The sequence below is a fragment of the Pelecanus crispus genome, chromosome 9, assembly GCF_030463565.1.
Source record: "Pelecanus crispus isolate bPelCri1 chromosome 9, bPelCri1.pri, whole genome shotgun sequence".
Classification (NCBI taxonomy): Eukaryota; Metazoa; Chordata; class Aves; order Pelecaniformes; family Pelecanidae; genus Pelecanus; species Pelecanus crispus.
In genome coordinates, this window is record NC_134651.1 from 15,538,715 (window position 1) to 15,555,366 (window position 16,652).

General features: G+C 48.1%; 2 protein-coding genes across 4 annotated transcripts in view; both read right to left on the reverse strand.

Annotated features, from left to right (window-relative positions):
• XXYLT1 (xyloside xylosyltransferase 1) overlaps positions 1-8,212 on the reverse strand; it is a 38,940-nt gene extending 30,728 nt beyond the window's left edge. The window contains exons 1-2 of the mRNA XM_075716967.1: positions 7,766-8,212; positions 1,048-1,195 (exon numbers count right to left, since the gene is read on the reverse strand). Coding sequence (XP_075573082.1) covers positions 1,048-1,195; positions 7,766-8,212 — 595 coding nt within the window. The remainder of the gene's footprint in view (positions 1-1,047; positions 1,196-7,765) is intronic.
• A 172-nt stretch (positions 8,213-8,384) lies between these two features.
• Positions 8,385-16,652, reverse strand: part of ACAP2 (ArfGAP with coiled-coil, ankyrin repeat and PH domains 2) — a 71,363-nt gene continuing 63,095 nt past the window's right edge. For all 3 annotated transcript variants that reach the window (XM_075716285.1, XM_075716287.1, XM_075716288.1), the window contains one exon: positions 8,385-13,099. In XM_075716285.1, the coding sequence (XP_075572400.1) occupies positions 12,996-13,099 (104 nt within the window). In that variant the 3' untranslated portion in view covers positions 8,385-12,995. The remainder of the gene's footprint in view (positions 13,100-16,652) is intronic.

Sequence of the window (16,652 nt, forward strand, 5' to 3'; positions counted from 1 at the left end):
TGGCTGGGCAGAAGCTCCAGATGTCGAGGAAGCTGCTGGTGCCAGTGGTGCTAGCCATGGGAACGGCTATTTCAGCAACACACTTGTGGGAACGGGCCACCACCATGTGCCATCCACAAGCAGCTTCGAGAAGCTGGTCGCTTCTCCTCCTGGGGCAGGTGTACGGCCAGGCAGGACCCCAGGGCTCCCTGCCACCACTGCCACCCACACCCTGCCGTGGCACAGGGTGGGCATGTGGCCAGCGGCTGGCCTGGGAGAGGATGCTGCCCTTACCAGTGTGTCAGGCCAGCGGGGCAGCCAGCAGGGAGAGCCCAGGGACCAGCACCAGGAAGGAACAGGCAGGGTTCGGGGAGCTCTGGGGAAAGGGGTCAGAGCCCAGGGATGCAACACCCTCCTCGTGTGACCGGTCCAAGGCTAGAGAGCACGCCGGTCCCAGGAGAAGCACCTGCGTGCAGCCGGGGAAGGAAAACATGGCATCAATGGAGCCAAGCCCTCTTTGCCAGCTGCCTTGTTTTCCTGCTGATTTATTGTTGTTCCCGCACTCAATAACAGCAGAGTGAAGGCACAATAAGGAAACTTAAGCGACCAGTGGCTGCTAATCAGCAAAGCTTTCCAAGAGCTCACGGAAGCCAAGAGGAAAGGCTCGACAACCGCTCTCTGCTGACACTTGCTAGCATGCAGCCAGGCAGCCGTGCCCCGAACACGAGGCACCTCTTTCTGCTGACACCCCACGGGGAAAGGGGCTGTAAACACACACAGGACAAGCACGCTTGCTCCTGTCTTGCCTCTCCTACCGTCTCAGGGCATGAGGGCAAGGCCAGCTGCCACGCGGCATGGATAACCTCCCGCCACTGGAGACCTGGATGTGGGTGGTGTTGGTCCGAAGGGTCCATCGCTGCAGGAAGGAGCAGAACCCCGGGAGTCCACCCCAAAAGTTCATTAACTTTCTTTGCATTTCAAATAGCAATAGATAACATCTCCGTGCAGAAGAAAAAGAGAGCCTGTGTTGCCAGAGGCAGCTGCTGCGGTAGCTCAGTGGAGGCTTACCTTTAGGCATGATGCGATGCATTGCAACCGACAAGAAGAAGATCGAGTCACTGTAGTAGGTCCCTGATCCAGCGCTGAAGTGTTTCTGCATGGCTTCAACGATTGGGAACAGCTTTTCCGTCAGCTCATTCACATCATGGACTATTACCTAGGAGAGACACCAGAAACACCACTCAGCCACCGCCTCTGGGGACTGGCCCAGCACTGGCAGCCCTTGCTCAGCCTGCACGGGCATGGGGCGAGGCAGGGGAGGTTGTTAAAGCACAGATACTGCTGGTTGGCACTGCAGCTGCACGCAGGGACCCGACTGCCCCAGCCCCTGCACATCCCCCTGCCACGAGAGCCAGCTACGTGTGGCAGGGAAAGGAGGTAAGAATATTTACAGTCATTTCAACTGTGAGATGGGGAGACACTCGAATCCACTCACACAATCAAGCGTGTTCAATGTTTTGTGGGGTTTTTTTTCTGGTCTGTTCCTACTGCCTAATGCAACCACGTATCTGGTCTTCCATATGGAGTCCATCAGAAGAGGTGACTGTTCACTCCAGGCTCTGGCACCCTGCCGTTTTGAGGCAAGCCAGACCACGTCACTTACCCTGAGGACCAAGACTTGCTCCCTGCTACAGAGGCAGGCTGCGACAGGGCCAGGGACACAGCCCGGATTTCCTGAACCTCAGCCCAGCATGGAGGCAAGCTCTGCAGCACGTCCTGCCAGAGCTGGAGGGGGAAAGGGAGGATGGGCCACAGCACGCCGACGAAAATCCAAGCATCAGCAGTTACAGCAGAGCCGAGCTCCATCTTCTCTAGATGGAGCTCAGCCTGCTCATGCTGGAGCTTTGCTTGCACTGAGCCAGCAACGCTCTGCACTCCTCAGCCTTGCTGGAGTCCATGCACCAGCACCAGCCCTGGCATGCCCACGCAGGTCGTGGCTACGGGCCAGAAACAGGAGCAACTGCAAATGCACCTTGTCAGCTACTGAAATTTTACAAGCTTATAATTAATTTTGGTCGAAGTCTGACGAACAGGAACTTTCATGCAGCCTGATGCTCATTATACACACACAGAAAGACGCAGGTCACTGAATCACCCAAGATAACAGGAGGGATTTTCAGGGTAATTAAGAGAGACAAGAGACACAACCCTGGTGCTGATAGTGGGGAATGCAGGAACTCGAGTGTGGAGACTCGAGGTCATGCTGTCGTCTTCAGGCCAGAGAAAGCAGGAAGAGCCCCGCAGGAACTGAAGGCCAGTGAGGACACGACTTTGCAGCAGTACTTGAATTTTGGCAAGAGGAGCCTATATCCCTTGTTTGAGGGATACAGAGACACTTCCTTAAGCCTTCAGCAGGGAGCTCAACCCCATGATCTCCACAGGTCCCTTCCAAACTAAACTATTCAACAGTTCTATAGTTTCACTCCTTTTTTCTACTAAAACTTCACCTACTTAAGAGCAAGGAGCCCTGCACTATACACTTAAACATACAAGACAGAGCATTTGCTTTTTTTAAACCTAAACCAAGTCAAGTGCTTCAGAGGAAAAGGCCGCTCTGGAGTCTGAGCTGGTGCCACGACCATCCTCTCTGTGGGATGCACAAGGGGCTGCTTTGATGCCCAGCAAGGCTGGCACAGAGACAGGGGCAGTGAGTGGTCTGGAGCTTCCTCCTCCCACACTTTCTTGCAGAAAATGTTACTGAGATCAAAGCGCTCTTGCATCAGAGCAGAGCTCGCCAGAGGCGGGGAGCCGCTCGTAGGACCCACAGTACGCCAAACAAGGCAAGGTGCTGAGCCCATCCTGACCCTGGGCAGGGCGGCCAAGCCCACAGTGGGGTACTGCTGGAGGACAGTCACAGTGGGGTCCCCACAGCCCCCCCCCCCCCAGGGAGGGCACCCCAAACACCCACCCTCAGCCAAGGCCTCAATGCTGGCCCTTGCCATCAGCTGGGCGCTGTGTAAGAGCCCTCGCGCAGGCTCTGCAGCCAGCGTGTCCCTCGGTGGTGCGGCCACACTGCTGGCAGCCCAGCTGCTGGGCCTGGGGCCAAGCGCGTGCAGGAAAAACACAGAACAACACGTACCAGGAAAGTGCATTGGGAGAGCTCATCAGCAGCCACACCTGGCTTTGGATAGCACACCATACGTAACCCTTCCCCGAGACACCGCAGGGGAGGAAACTCCGTTACCGGGATCATTACGGCAGCATATCACCCCAGCCCTGCCAAGCTACGCGGCCGGCTTTGCCATCACAGTTAGCACCGGCAGCACTGCAGGAGCAGGTGGGAAAGCAGCACAGCTGTGGGGAGCAGATCAGCAGCCCCACGCACTGCTGACAGCAGCGATCCCGGGTGACTAGACACAGCAAAACACCACTACTCTCCAGGTGCAAAGGCACTGACCACGTGTGCATGGAGCTGAGCACCACCAGTACCACCACTGCTGGGATGTGCGATGCTCTGCTCCCAGCCCAGCTCAGTAGGGGCAGCTTCGGGGTCTGGCCGGACTGGAGAAGCATGGAGGAGAAATACAGCACCTGTAACAGCCCTTCTGCATCCAGCCAAGGCAGCCTAGGGTCTGCACAACACATAGGAAACAGCTGAGCAGGGGGAAAAAAAAGTCAAACCAATTCCAGTCACCTCTGAAATGAACAGAGGGCCAAGCACCAGTGGACAAAAATCATGGGAAAAAAACTCCTGAAACTCCAGACGCAGCATCATCCGCCTTCCCTCCCCTGCCAAAGAAAACAGGAAAATTTGTGTCTTTTGCCCACCCTTTGGTTAGGCCTTTCTGCAAAGCAAACTCCTGAACAGCTGAATCTTCCTTCCGCAGCCACAGGCTGGCCAGCCTCTCCAGGACTGCGAGGGCTTCTCCTCTCCCCACTGCTGACTTTAGCACAGCTTGTTGATCTGCTGCTAATTTTGTACTTTGTTGTTTATTTGTGTAGCAGCTTTCACTAAATCCCCATAGCTAAATCCAACCGCGTTTGCTGAGGACATTAAGAAAATTAAGTTCTAGGGGTTTCCTGTGCAAGCAATTTTATAAACACGTCCCGCACCAAGAAAAGACCCTTTCAATTGATTCATTAGGAAAAAAAGTGCCGCATTTTGTTTCTCCTTAACTTTCCCTCCTTCTCATGCCGGCTATCTTTGCAGCTCTCTTGTAAGCACAGGGTCGTGGCAGCTCGCTTACATTCACCTCAGAATGTCTTCGCACAGCACCAGACCCGCAGAGGAGTCAGCGTTTGGCAGCATCCTCTGCGGGGCTGATCTAAACAAGAAACAAGGAAAAGCAACGAGCAGAGCGTGCAGTTAATTTTATTCTCGGAGAGGAACAGAATAAATAAGTGATATGAATCAGCACAAGGAGTCACAGCATGCAGCCCAGAGTTGCAGGAAACAGGATGAGTCGGGGCTCTTTGTAAGCACAGTATCAGCTGCTGAGACATGCCCAGGCTTGCTCCTGGGCACTTCTCACTCACCAGGAAGCAGGAGAGGCTGCAGAGATCACCCCGCAACCCACGGGACAGGACAAGCTCTCTGCAACTGTGAGCATGAAAGCCCTGGTAAAAGCCCAGCAGAACCTCCGTAAGCCGGGGCTCGGAGGACGAGGCATGGGCAGGAAGGCCAGGCCCTGGCTGGGTGCCGGCGAGTCCTTCCCCCAGCACCGCTGCTCACACGTGCTTCCCGGCCAACTTCCTCGTCCCCACTGCTCCCCACCCCACGCCAGAAGCCACGCAGGCACCACATCGCAGAGCACCAGCTCCATCTGCCGCTCGCCGTCGGCACGCTGCGCTTCCCAGCTCCACATCTGGGACACATCTGTGCAGGCGCTGCGGGACCGGTGATGCCGCGTCACGGCTGCCCCACGACCGGGACAGCCCAGGGCTGCCCTGCCCTGCACAGCAGGGAGGGTCCTGTGCCGCAGCTGCTCCCACGCACCCCACTGCGGTGCATCCCAAAGCTCCTCTGCTCTCACCTTCCACATGCTGCCCTGGCAGGCTGCAGCCGGCTCCTTCAGTCTCCAGGAGATTTTGGAAATTCCTGAATTTGCTTAGGGGGAGATGAGAGCTGGCCCATGACCTTCCCCAAGGGTTGGGATCCAGGTCTGATTCCTGGGCTTCATTCTAACACAGGACCCAACTGATCCCAGCTCTGCTGGGAAGGGAGGGCACAGACAGCTCCAAAAGCAGAGCCCGAATCACATCCTCATGAAGAAAAGGTTCAAGGTTTTTATCAATCTTGCCTCGGCACCTCAAGCTCTCTCCGAGCACTTCAGCAAGCCTCGTCTCCGGGCCTGCTCTAGGACAACAGCAAAAGAACAAGGAGAGTCTTCTGGGAACACCTAGAGAAACCAGGAAAGGGGAGGTCTCGGGATGGAGGTGGGTTACTGCTGGAGCTGGAGCACCAGGATCAACCACTTTCAAAATTTTAGTAGCACCAAAGGTCCAAGTTAGGGTGATGTTTCCTTCTGATAAAGAGGAGGAATGGGGTAGGCTACAGCAAGAATAAAGAGGCGCTGGCATCTGCTGGCATACCAGAAACTGGCACAGTATTAGGGGCAAGGCTGCATGCTTGACAAGCAGGCAACGGCCTCTGCTCTGTACTAGGAACTCTACCTAAAAACAGGTAAGTGGACACACCTGAAGTGTACTGCCGACCACAGGCTAGCTCATGAAACCAGGATACGTCAGGCTCTGCCAGGAGAGAGGGAAGAAGCTGTCCCACTGAGCAGATCCCAGTGAGATCTCACCTGAGCCCTCCAGACCACGCTGCTTGCTTACACCCAAGAGATCAGTTCTTGTGCAAGACCTACTCACCGAGACGTGAGCCAGGCTTTACTGAGTCCACAAACACCTACAGACAGAGGCCCACCCCGCGACAGACACATCACCCCATGCCCCCACCTCACACAACATTCAACTCACAAGCCTGTGTCCCCCTGGAGAAGCAATGCTGGCAAGGCTGCCTGCAGAGGAATTTGGTTTCTGAGAAGAGCAGACGGCAGTAAGGCAGCCACACGCACAGAGAGGTGTCTGCAAGGGATCTGCACGCCATGGTAGGCCCGGGGGTCCCCCCACTCCAGGGGACACGATACCACAAACCTGAGCTAGGCTGTCGCACTGCACGTTTGCACTGCACCGTCATGGGGCACCGCTAGCCCACCCTGCTGCGGCATGGAGCAGTCCTCCTGAGGGTAACTGTGCACACCCCCTCCAACGGCTGAGCACTGCTGGCACGCTGCAGGTTACCCACTACGGATACGTGACCTGACTGAGCAGCAGCACCAGTAAAGTGCTGTTTAAGAAAAAGGAGAGGTGGGATTATTTACCAACAAATTATCTGTATGAACAACATTAAGGTTATATCTCTAGTTACGTCTCAGCAGAGTTCAGCTACTATTAAATACCTGAAAGATGAGAAATGGAAACTTACAGCAGAAGCAGAGGACACTTCCAAGCACTGCTCTGCAGCAGCACCTCAGGACAGGAGAGTCAAGTTACCTGGAGTCTCTGAACTTAATACTCCTCCAGCTTTCGGACACCTGTTTAATGTGAAGGAAAGCCTGATTTTGCATGGGCTGTGCTGACTACATTTTTGGGAGGCAAAACCGTTTCTCTGGCAGGTAGCAGGATGAACACTTGCACGTGGAAGCACTCCAACCTCTGCACGCTCTCCATTCCCTTTTTCAAGAGCCGCTAGCGGCAGGGCGACAGCCTTTCCGCAAGGACCACTTGGGAAGCCATCTACACGCAAGCACACGTGGTCCTTGGGCCGAGGCGCTGAACCAGGGCTATCAAGAGGGCGTCGAGAAGAGGAGCGGCATTGCTCAGAGCAACTGCTCTTCTCCAGCAGTAGTGCTTTGCCAGAGGTGCTCCCAGGGCAGGCAACTGCCTGGCCCCGGGGCAGGTCAGGGGTGAGCTCCCGGCCCCGGGGCAGGTCAGGGGTGAGCTCCCGGCCCCGGGGCAGGTCAGGGGTGAGCTCCCGGCCCCGGGGCAGGTCAGGGGTGAGCTCCCGGCCCCGGGGCAGGTCAGGGGTGAGCTCCAGACCCCGGGGCAGGTCAGGGGTGAGCTCCCGGCCCCGGGGCACATAAGGGGTGAGCTCCCGGCCCCGGGGCACGTAAGGGGTGAGCTCCCGGCCCCGGGGCACGTAAGGGGTGAGCTCCCGGCCCCGGGGCACGTAAGGGGTGAGCTCCCGGCCCCGGGGCACGTAAGGGGTGAGCTCCCGGCCCCGGGGCACGTAAGGGGTGAGCTCCAGACCCCGGGGCACGTAAGGGGTGAGCTCCCGGCCCCGGGGCACGTAAGGGGTGAGCTCCCGGCCCCGGGGCACGTAAGGGGTGAGCTCCAGGACGGCTCCCGGCAGGCAGCAGCAGGGAGCGCAGGGGCTCCGCTCCCACGGAACAAGCCCGTCGAAAGATTCAAGGGGCTGGGGAGAGACGCAGCCCCCTCCAGCGCAGGCGGGAAGCAAACGGCCACCACGGGGGAGCCGGGGCAAGGGCCGCCAGGTAAGAAAGTTTCTGGTCTTTCACGGGACTCTCGCTCCCTTGCCTCGCGGCAGGGCAACCTTACTCCGAAGCCCGGCAGCGCCTGGCAGGAGGGCGGGTGAGCGGGAGCGCCAGAAGCCGCTCCGGCAGCAGCGCACCCCCGGCCGAAGCATCTCAGCGGGCGGGCGGCAAGGGCCAGGCCCAGGCCCGCGGTGGTCCCCGCACCCCCGCCCGCCCCGCGGCCGCACCTGGTGCCGGAAGGCGGCGCCGCGCAGGAGGTCGCGCAGCAGGCCCAGGCCGATGTCCCTGCTGGCGCCCTCGGTGACGAGGTGGAGGTGCAGCGCGTCCCCGCCGCCCAGCCGGCCGTGCCGCAGCAGGGAGCGCAGGGCCGCCTGGCCCTTGGCGCGCAGCGCCGGGCTCCGCTCCGCCTTGGTGAACATCATCAGGAGGTGCAGGTCGCGGCCGCCCCCCGCCGCCGCCGCCGCCTCGCCGCCGCGCTGGGGGTGGCGGTGGGCCGGAGCGGGCGGCGTGGCGCGCAGGCGGCGGGTGGCGCTGGAGAAGGTCTCTCCGCCGCCGCCCAGGTAGTAGAAGGCGCAGACGGCCAGGGCGGCGGCCAGCGCCAGGGCGCAGGGCTGGGAGCGCGGCCAGCCCCAGCCCCGGCCCCGGCCCCGGCCCCCGCGGCCCATCGCCGCCATCACGGGGGCGGGGCACCGCGGCCCATCGCCGCCATCACGGGGGCGGGGCACCGCCGCCCCGCGCCCGCCCCGCGCCCGCCCCGCGCCCGCCCCGCGCCCGCCCCGCGCCCGCCCCGCGCCCGCCCCGCGCCCGCCCCGCGCCCAGAGCCAGGCCGTTCACTGCATACAAAGGTTTAATCAAGTACAGTATTTACAGTCCTTACAGCATGTACAGTCGGTTAGCTACAAAGGCAATAATGCGTTTCTCTCATTTACAATGACAAACTACGGAAAACTACATTCAAGTCTCAGATACAAAGTCTACAGCCTTACTAAACGCCAACTAGGGCTGGTTACACATTCTTTACAGTTACGCCTTAAGGGGAGAAGAGTTCACAGGAAAACGCGAGCATTTTACTGCTGGAATGCTTAAAAAACGCCAGAGGGACACGTAGAGAAAGGCAAAAAAAAAAAAAAAAAGTTCATTATTTCAGACAAAGTAACCTCTCCGCTTGAGGAACCTGATTTCTCAGCGGTTTCTATCAACAACATGGAAAATCTGGGATCATAACAGAAAAGTGAGTGGGATTTTTTCCTCCTTTATCATCTCCTTCCATGGGAAGAGAAACAAGAAAACACTGTACGCAGAAAGGTAAAGCAAGTGTATGAAAGGGGATATACCAAAGTGGTACATTCATCCTTTTCCCCGGTATTGCCTTTCTGGACTTGGCCCTGTTTTAAAAATGTGCTTTTGTGCAAGCATGACAGCAAGACATTTTGGCTATCAGGGTGCACAAACAAGTGGCATAAACTCTAACTTCGGAAAAAGCGTCCATCTGCGAATGGGCAGAGAGGGTAGTTTGCAAAACTGACTCTCAAAATACTTTCAATGTATTAAATAATCAGCTCAGTCCCTTGACAGTGTAAAAATACTACGTCCTTAGTACTTACGTACTATTTGCAGTTCTATCAAATGGTCCTTTTATATTCACCATGTCATTTGAGATTCTCACGATCAAAACGCAGAGTTAGCATCCATACTTCAAAACAGATGGCTGCAGAGAAGCACCGAAGTCCTGGAAACATCACAGCCAGCCCTATGCTTATTCTAGTTTTCAGCTTTTTTCCCTTTAGTGCTACAAAGTTTTTGCTCTATTAAGAACTCTAATTAAATGTGGACAACATGTGTGTACTGATGTCATACAGCAAAACAAGAGAAACTTCCTCTTGTATGGGGATTTCCTGACAGCAGTTGGAAGGTCTGGTTGCATTTTCTAAAACTATTTCAGCTCAGTATATAACCAAGTAAAATGTAAAACCCCACAGAATGAAAAACACAGTATCAATACAGGATCTTCTAACTAACATTAGAAGCCACGAAAGGTACAATACAAAGCTTCTGAAATCAGTGGAAAGTACTGCTACCGATTTCAGTGACTTCTTGGATTAGGTCCTAATTGGAAGCTGAAGTCTACCACGTATTAATGAACAGCTGAAACACGCGTTCAGACTGCAATATGTGCAGCTTGTGAAAGCAAAGCAAGGCTTCTACCACCTACCACCTTCATCCAAATTTATGGGAACAAATTCCAGCATGTCTAATATAATTCAGTGGCATGATTCAGTATGATAATTCAGAAATTTAAGTTTATATGCAATGTACTGACATTAACATAAAATATGAAACTTTAGGAACAATCAAAACAATACAGATCACTAAGGAGACACCACAGACACATTTTAATCAACATGCAACCTAAGTAAATTCTACCTCCGAAATCAAGATGCATGAGAATATACGTTGAGCTCCTCAACATTTGTCTTTCCCACGAGACCTTTGGAGCACATGATGTAACACTGGCTAAGAAAAATATTATAAAATCTTTCAATGGGCTCTATAGTAAATTACTAAAAACCCATGTAAAAGCTGATTTTAAACTGTGTTAGGAATCTACTGCTTCGTACCTCACGGACTAAGACCTATTATACTTCATACCTACAGACAAACATGAACTGGAATTGAAGCTTTTCATTATCTGGTACAGAGTATAAGATGCTAGCCCACAATAGAGCCTTACTGTCTATTACTGTAGTTATACACAGATTCATATTGCAATAAAAATGGAAGTTTCCTTCCTTCCTTACAGAGCAGAAGATTAGCACTTGAGTCAGAACTCAACATGGAAATCCATATCTTCAGAGTGCTAGAGATAATCATACTTTGTATTACCGAGGGCTGAACCCTACAAGTTACAGAGGCCCTGGAGCACCAAGCCTGCCAGTGATGGGCAGGACTAAGCCCTCGATACATTTCATGCAGCTTAATGGCATATTCATTTTTGCTGATGAGAAACACCCTAAGACATGATTGCACCTGACCTGAAAAAAAAAAAAAAAAGCTTTAACTGTATGCAGCTTATGCTGGACATCCTAGCATGCCCAAAAGGACTGAGGAATGAGGCTGCAGGATCAGCTACTCCCTGAACCATTAAAGCTCCTGACAAGAGTAATACAACCTGTGGATCACGTATGTTATTAGTCCTTTAGCACAAATAGACTGATACTGCTTCCTAGACAGATGAGAGTTGGAAATGCAGCGCATGGATCTGCAGAGCTACAGGGAAGAAACTTTTTGTCTACAGGAAGTTGTCCTGCAAAATTTGCCATGGAGATTTTTATGGCTAGGAAGGAAAATACCAGCGGAGATTTGAAGTAAGTGTCTGGGACATTCTTCCAGCAGCATGGACTGAGATAGCGATTATGCCATTAAGCTTTAGGTAGCTTTACATTACAGCCAATCACACTACACTGCCAATCACTGTCATGTAGGCTGCAAAAGACAAATATTTAGAAAAACCTATGTTTGAAGTGTATACTATACATAGTCATATCTTACATTGTCCCATCTGTACACTGGGAATTTTACCTTCTCTAAGATCTACTAAAACATCCACTGCTGTTAAATACTGCAGAGTAGGAAGCATATTATCATTTCATAGGCAGCTATTTAAAAAACAACTTACTAGAAACTAGTGCTTACATGTGATATTCCTAAGTTTCTTACTATTCAGACTAAATGCACTCTTAAAATGGACAGAAGCTGCTTCTCCTAGCATAATTAGACCACACATGAAGCAAGAACTGTTTTGTAAGATTCTTCTGCTTGGAAAAAGAATCTATTGGACAATTCTAAAATGCTATTAACTTTGCAGCAATAATCATCCAAATTTGATGCATTATTATACATTTGATGCAAAATTATATTTGAAATACCTTGTTAAAATTTAATATGCCAGAAAGTTTAATTTTACCATAGTTTACAGAAATTTTTTACCCAGTTTTGCTTATCTTAGCCAGCTTGAAGAAAAGCCAACTCATTTCCTAAATACATCTAAATAGCAGGTTAGCATAATGCCATGGCTATCAAGATTGTTAAAAACTCACATTGATACTATGTTACCTAAAAATTCCCCTTAAGTTGTCCATAGGGCAGACAAATAGAGCGTAAAGAATTGCATCTGCTGTTTTGGGGCTTCAGGTGATTACTATCTAGGTATCAAATAACCTGACACATAAGCATGTATCTACAGACACCACTTACACATGCACATCAGCAGAGTGGAGCTCATTATTGAAAAAAGCAAACTCTGTTGCTGCCCTCAGAATACAGCTGGAGACGATTCTCATTGCTACTTTGTGAAAATGTGCAGTGAAATTCCTAGGTTTTCTTGTGCACACCTTAGTTTAGACAACATGTATACATACACATCTTTGCAGATTATATAAAGGATACTGCCCCCTGATATAAAGGATTGATTGCCCTCAATTTAGGGTGGCTGCATTACATATGGGATGTTACATATTCAGCTTAGGACTAGTAGTGAGAACAGCAACAAGAGAAGGTAACAAAGAGCCTTCACATGACTGCTCTACGCAAACTCCATTGGCTCAATATTTATTTTCACATCTCAAATTTCAAGCTTTGATGTCCAAATACTGCAAAGAAACCCCTCATCATGTCCAGCAGGATTAAGTTTATTTTTCATTAAAGGTTCCACATGTTCATTTTAAAGTATACTTGCTGCACAGAAAGTTTAATTTAAGAGGAAAAAAAAAAGGAAAACAGATTGCTCTTAGAAGTTTGGTCCTCCAGGATATACACCTATCATGACTGACCCGCAGTCACTAGTGTAAAGGCCAGCCTGGTGTTAAAGCTTCCACTGAAAAAAGAGCTTGCAGAAGAGCAGAAGTTACCATGTCTTGTTATTAACAGCTTACCTCTAACCACAGTCAGCATAGGAACAAGAGAATCTGTTAAGTTACAGGGCCACAAATAGAAGGACGACTCAGTAAGTCATTACCCGATTTCCCTTCCAAACAGTCCCAGAAAATGCAACCCAGACCTTCTTGTCAGAGGCACATTATTTATGGCAATAGGGACACAGATGACGGCAGGGGGTCTGATCATCCTGCCACCCAGAATCTGCAACGCATACAGCTATGCTCTGCTAACTTTATGTACGAACTATAGACAAACTTTGTACTTGCTAACAGGTACTATTTTTTATACTGAGCTAGCAGGCATTCCTTTTTTTAACATCATCTTCAGCTGCTGAGGTATACATACTGTAGAACATAAAACAACTCATACATTTTCCCAGCTACCACAATCTAAAGCTATGTTAGAGTGGTCATTTTATCCAAACTATCTAACAAAATGTATATAATTCATTCTTTTAAAGTAAAAAAAAAAAAAAAAAAAAGGCTTGCATTATAAGGATCAGGTTCTTTTCCTTCTTGACACTTAAGACTTCTGGGAATCTGACTGCTGGAAACGGTTTAGCTTCTCTGGATTATTTGATGCCATTTGAGAAAAGTCACGAAAAATGTCCTGATAAATTTCATCTCCTAGGAAGAAAAGAAAAGGGAAACAGTTTTAAACATTTGTGATAGTTAACATCACCCACCATTGCACAAATACCCTATTGTACTACCAATTACTGTATAACACTTAATCATGTATAAAGATTGCTTATAGATGGAATGATGCTGATGTGAACTCTCTGGGACTGTTTACTTGCATGCATGTTCTGCAGAAGCAAATTAAACAAAGCCAAACTATACCTGAAACAGCACCTCACAGGCAGCCACACAGAGGAAAGTTCAGAGTTAGAAAGGAAAAATTAAAGCATTTTAAAGCAACGGAAAAAGAAAAATGTTTATTAGCTATTAAAGAATAAAATCCTTGGTTTTGCAAGGAAGTGCTAACCAAGATTCTCTTCCAAAAAGTCAAATTATGGCATAAATAAAGATTTACTTGGAAACAGAGGTCAGAAGTCTTACAGTCAGACAGAACTGTCCATGAAAGAAACAATCAGCGAGCAGTAGTATAAAAAAAGCAATCCTAAGTAGAGAAATTATTGTTCATAAATCCTTTTGGTCAATTACTTCAGCAAATATAAATTTTTACATGCATTACTGAACATTCATTACATCTTTTAGTTTTATCTGTAAGAGTGATGATACTTTCCTTAAATTTTTTTTTTTTTTTTAATCTTCACCCTTTGTGCTTAAACACAACCCGACTACTAGCACATATTCCAAAATGAGGGATGGCAGCGATTTCCACCAGGCCCGTCTCCCTCCCCCTCCCTGTCTACATAAGAAAACACATTCAGGAATGATTACTTTTTGAGTCATTGCCAAGTCGTTCTTCTGCCACTTTAAAATGGACATTTTCACATTCTTTCATCTGCTGCAGCATTTTGGGCCTTGAGTTCATGTTTCATTTTAAAACATTAACCATACCCTGTTGCCTTCAAGGGAATTAAATGCATAAAACATTTGGTCCGGTCAGGAACTATGCAGCCATCCAAATTTTACTGTCTTCCCAACACACATGACCACACAGGACACAAGATCCCAGCACTACTATTCCTTGCTGACAGCTTGATTAATAGCATGACAAAGAAATCAACCCAAAACCTCTCTCATCATGTATGCTGAACATTAAAAAAACTCCCCCCCCCAATATTATTCTGGAAGAAGAGGATTATTCCACCACTTTTTTTCCAAAGGGCAGTTTTTAAATTTTTTTTTTTGTGTGTGTTTAAAAGTTTGCACTACACTGAAAAGTTACACTGTTTTGGTTTTCCATCTTTTAATGCACATTTCCAATATTAGAACTATCATTCTTTTGGAGATGAGACTCCGTTCATTTGAAAACACTTTCAGCAATTATAACTGACCTTCCAGAAATATTTAACATGCATGGCATGTGGGTTTATACAAAAAAGTAACGACACAATTCTTCCCAGACTTTAAAAGATAAATACATTCAATACTGCTCTACTAGGAAAAGTTAGTTCTAGTGAAATTCTCTTTTGGTTTTCAGATTTAGTTTCAAGTATATTCTAGAAATGAAGCAGGCACAGGACACATTTTATTGTGACGGTTTCTGATAACTGCTTGCGCTGGGAGATAAGCACAGAATGGAGTTGTAACATTCACCAAAAGAACAGCTATGAAGAGCACAAATTGGAATCAAACTTGTATGATAAAAGCAATTACGCTTTTAATACAGAAGTAGATTCCACTGGTGAACTAGTACTGTAGTTCAAATTGCCATATTTTGTTCTTTCATATTAACTTGAAAGAAAAAACAAAAGCTATTTTGCAAGATACATTGTGGCTCTGGCTTTGGCTCTGTTACATAACAAAAATATTACATACAAAAATAGACTAAAATAAAGTGCCCCGTTAGTTTGCTGCATTAAAATACTTAATACTGTAAACCTTATAATTATTTTAAAATCTTACTTTAAAATTGAATTCTGTAAATTCCCTTTCCAAGCAATGTTTTCCCTAAAGTGCAGATTTTATGTACAAAAATACTATAACACTGCTTTACTATTTAACACCAGAATAACTCAAAAGGCACACAACATACATTCAAGAAAGGATAGGAAGAAAAAGTAGCAATACTAATATCAAATAGTTAGCAGACATACTGTAGCACCAGAAGATGAACACTCAAGTATTATACAAGAAACAGTACAATGGTGCATATGGCTTCTACCACCAGAAATGAACTTTTTGTGGAACAAGCTAGTTCCCATTCTAGGAGTATTTTGGAAGACCAACTGTACCTTGCAAAGCAATATCTACATTCTCTCAGTAGCTCAAACCAGCCAGGTATATTTAAGTTAGGAGTGTTGACACCATTAGCTACATTAGTAATTGTTTATCAACTACATTACTAAAGTGGAGAAATAGGCAGTTGGCTTCACTCTGAAGACAGCAAACTCATCCATCGATATCTACCCTCACATAGCTCCCAGCAAACATACAATTGTCTTGAAAATCCTTATTTTCTTCTAGAATAATAATTTGGGAAAAGAGGAGTTCTAAAATAAGGGCAGTGCAGATAATTTAACATGTATATGCAATGAAAAAGACCTGCCTCCTCTACAACCACATAAAGGTATCATACCTTGCGACAGCAGAGACAGGTTTTGTGCTTGCACTTAACACATTTACACAATCCTTCTAGCAGGCTAGCAGACGTTAACATCTAAACCACTCATATTTACTTCAACTTTTAAAAGAGACTTCAGCAAGTAAAGAATCAAGGAGAGCAGAGCTATGCTATCCAAAGATACAGCAAGATCTCCTGGCTGGGACCCTGTGCTACAGCTTGTGGCCTGAATTTCAAAAATTGCTCTAATGATACCCTCCCCCCGATTTCAGGCAAGCTCTATCCCTTGTGGCAGCTCTACTTTCCATTGTCAATCGCGCCTGTTTACAAGGATCAGCTATTATCTGTAAAATGTCTGGATCAGATTGTATCAACTGCAGTCTCTAGATTCTACTGTAATACAAACTGCTAAAAAGGTCAAGATATTTTCAATGAAAGAGACTTAGCCAGCTTTTTATTTCATCTACCTAACTGAAGAATCTATCTAAAAAAATATTTTAAGCAAGATGTTGGGGAAAATAGTCTCCCTCATCTCCAGTTTAAACACGTTCATATTTTCATGTAAGTAGCATCTGTATTTGTCATGAATGAAACATTTTACTAAATATTTGTAATGTTAAGTAACCAGCTGAGGCTTTTTGTACAAACTATAGAAACATTTTCTGGTTTGTAATTTTTGGATTTGTGAAAGATCAGTTAAATGATCTAAAAAAATTAATTTATGATTTAGCACAGAGCTTTTGAATCAAAACACCTACTCCCTTAAAACAAAGACATTTTACTATTTGAAACTGATAGTTATTATTTTTACCTCTTAAAATAAAAATGAGGAGACTCAAAAATACTTCAGTGTTTGTTACCTTCAGCCTGTCAGTGAAGTAGTATGCATTGTATCAGAAAACAGCTTTACATTCAAAATGGCCAAACTGACAATAGGCTTTTTTCATATATATAGCCTGCTGCATTTTCTGAGTGGGGAATTAT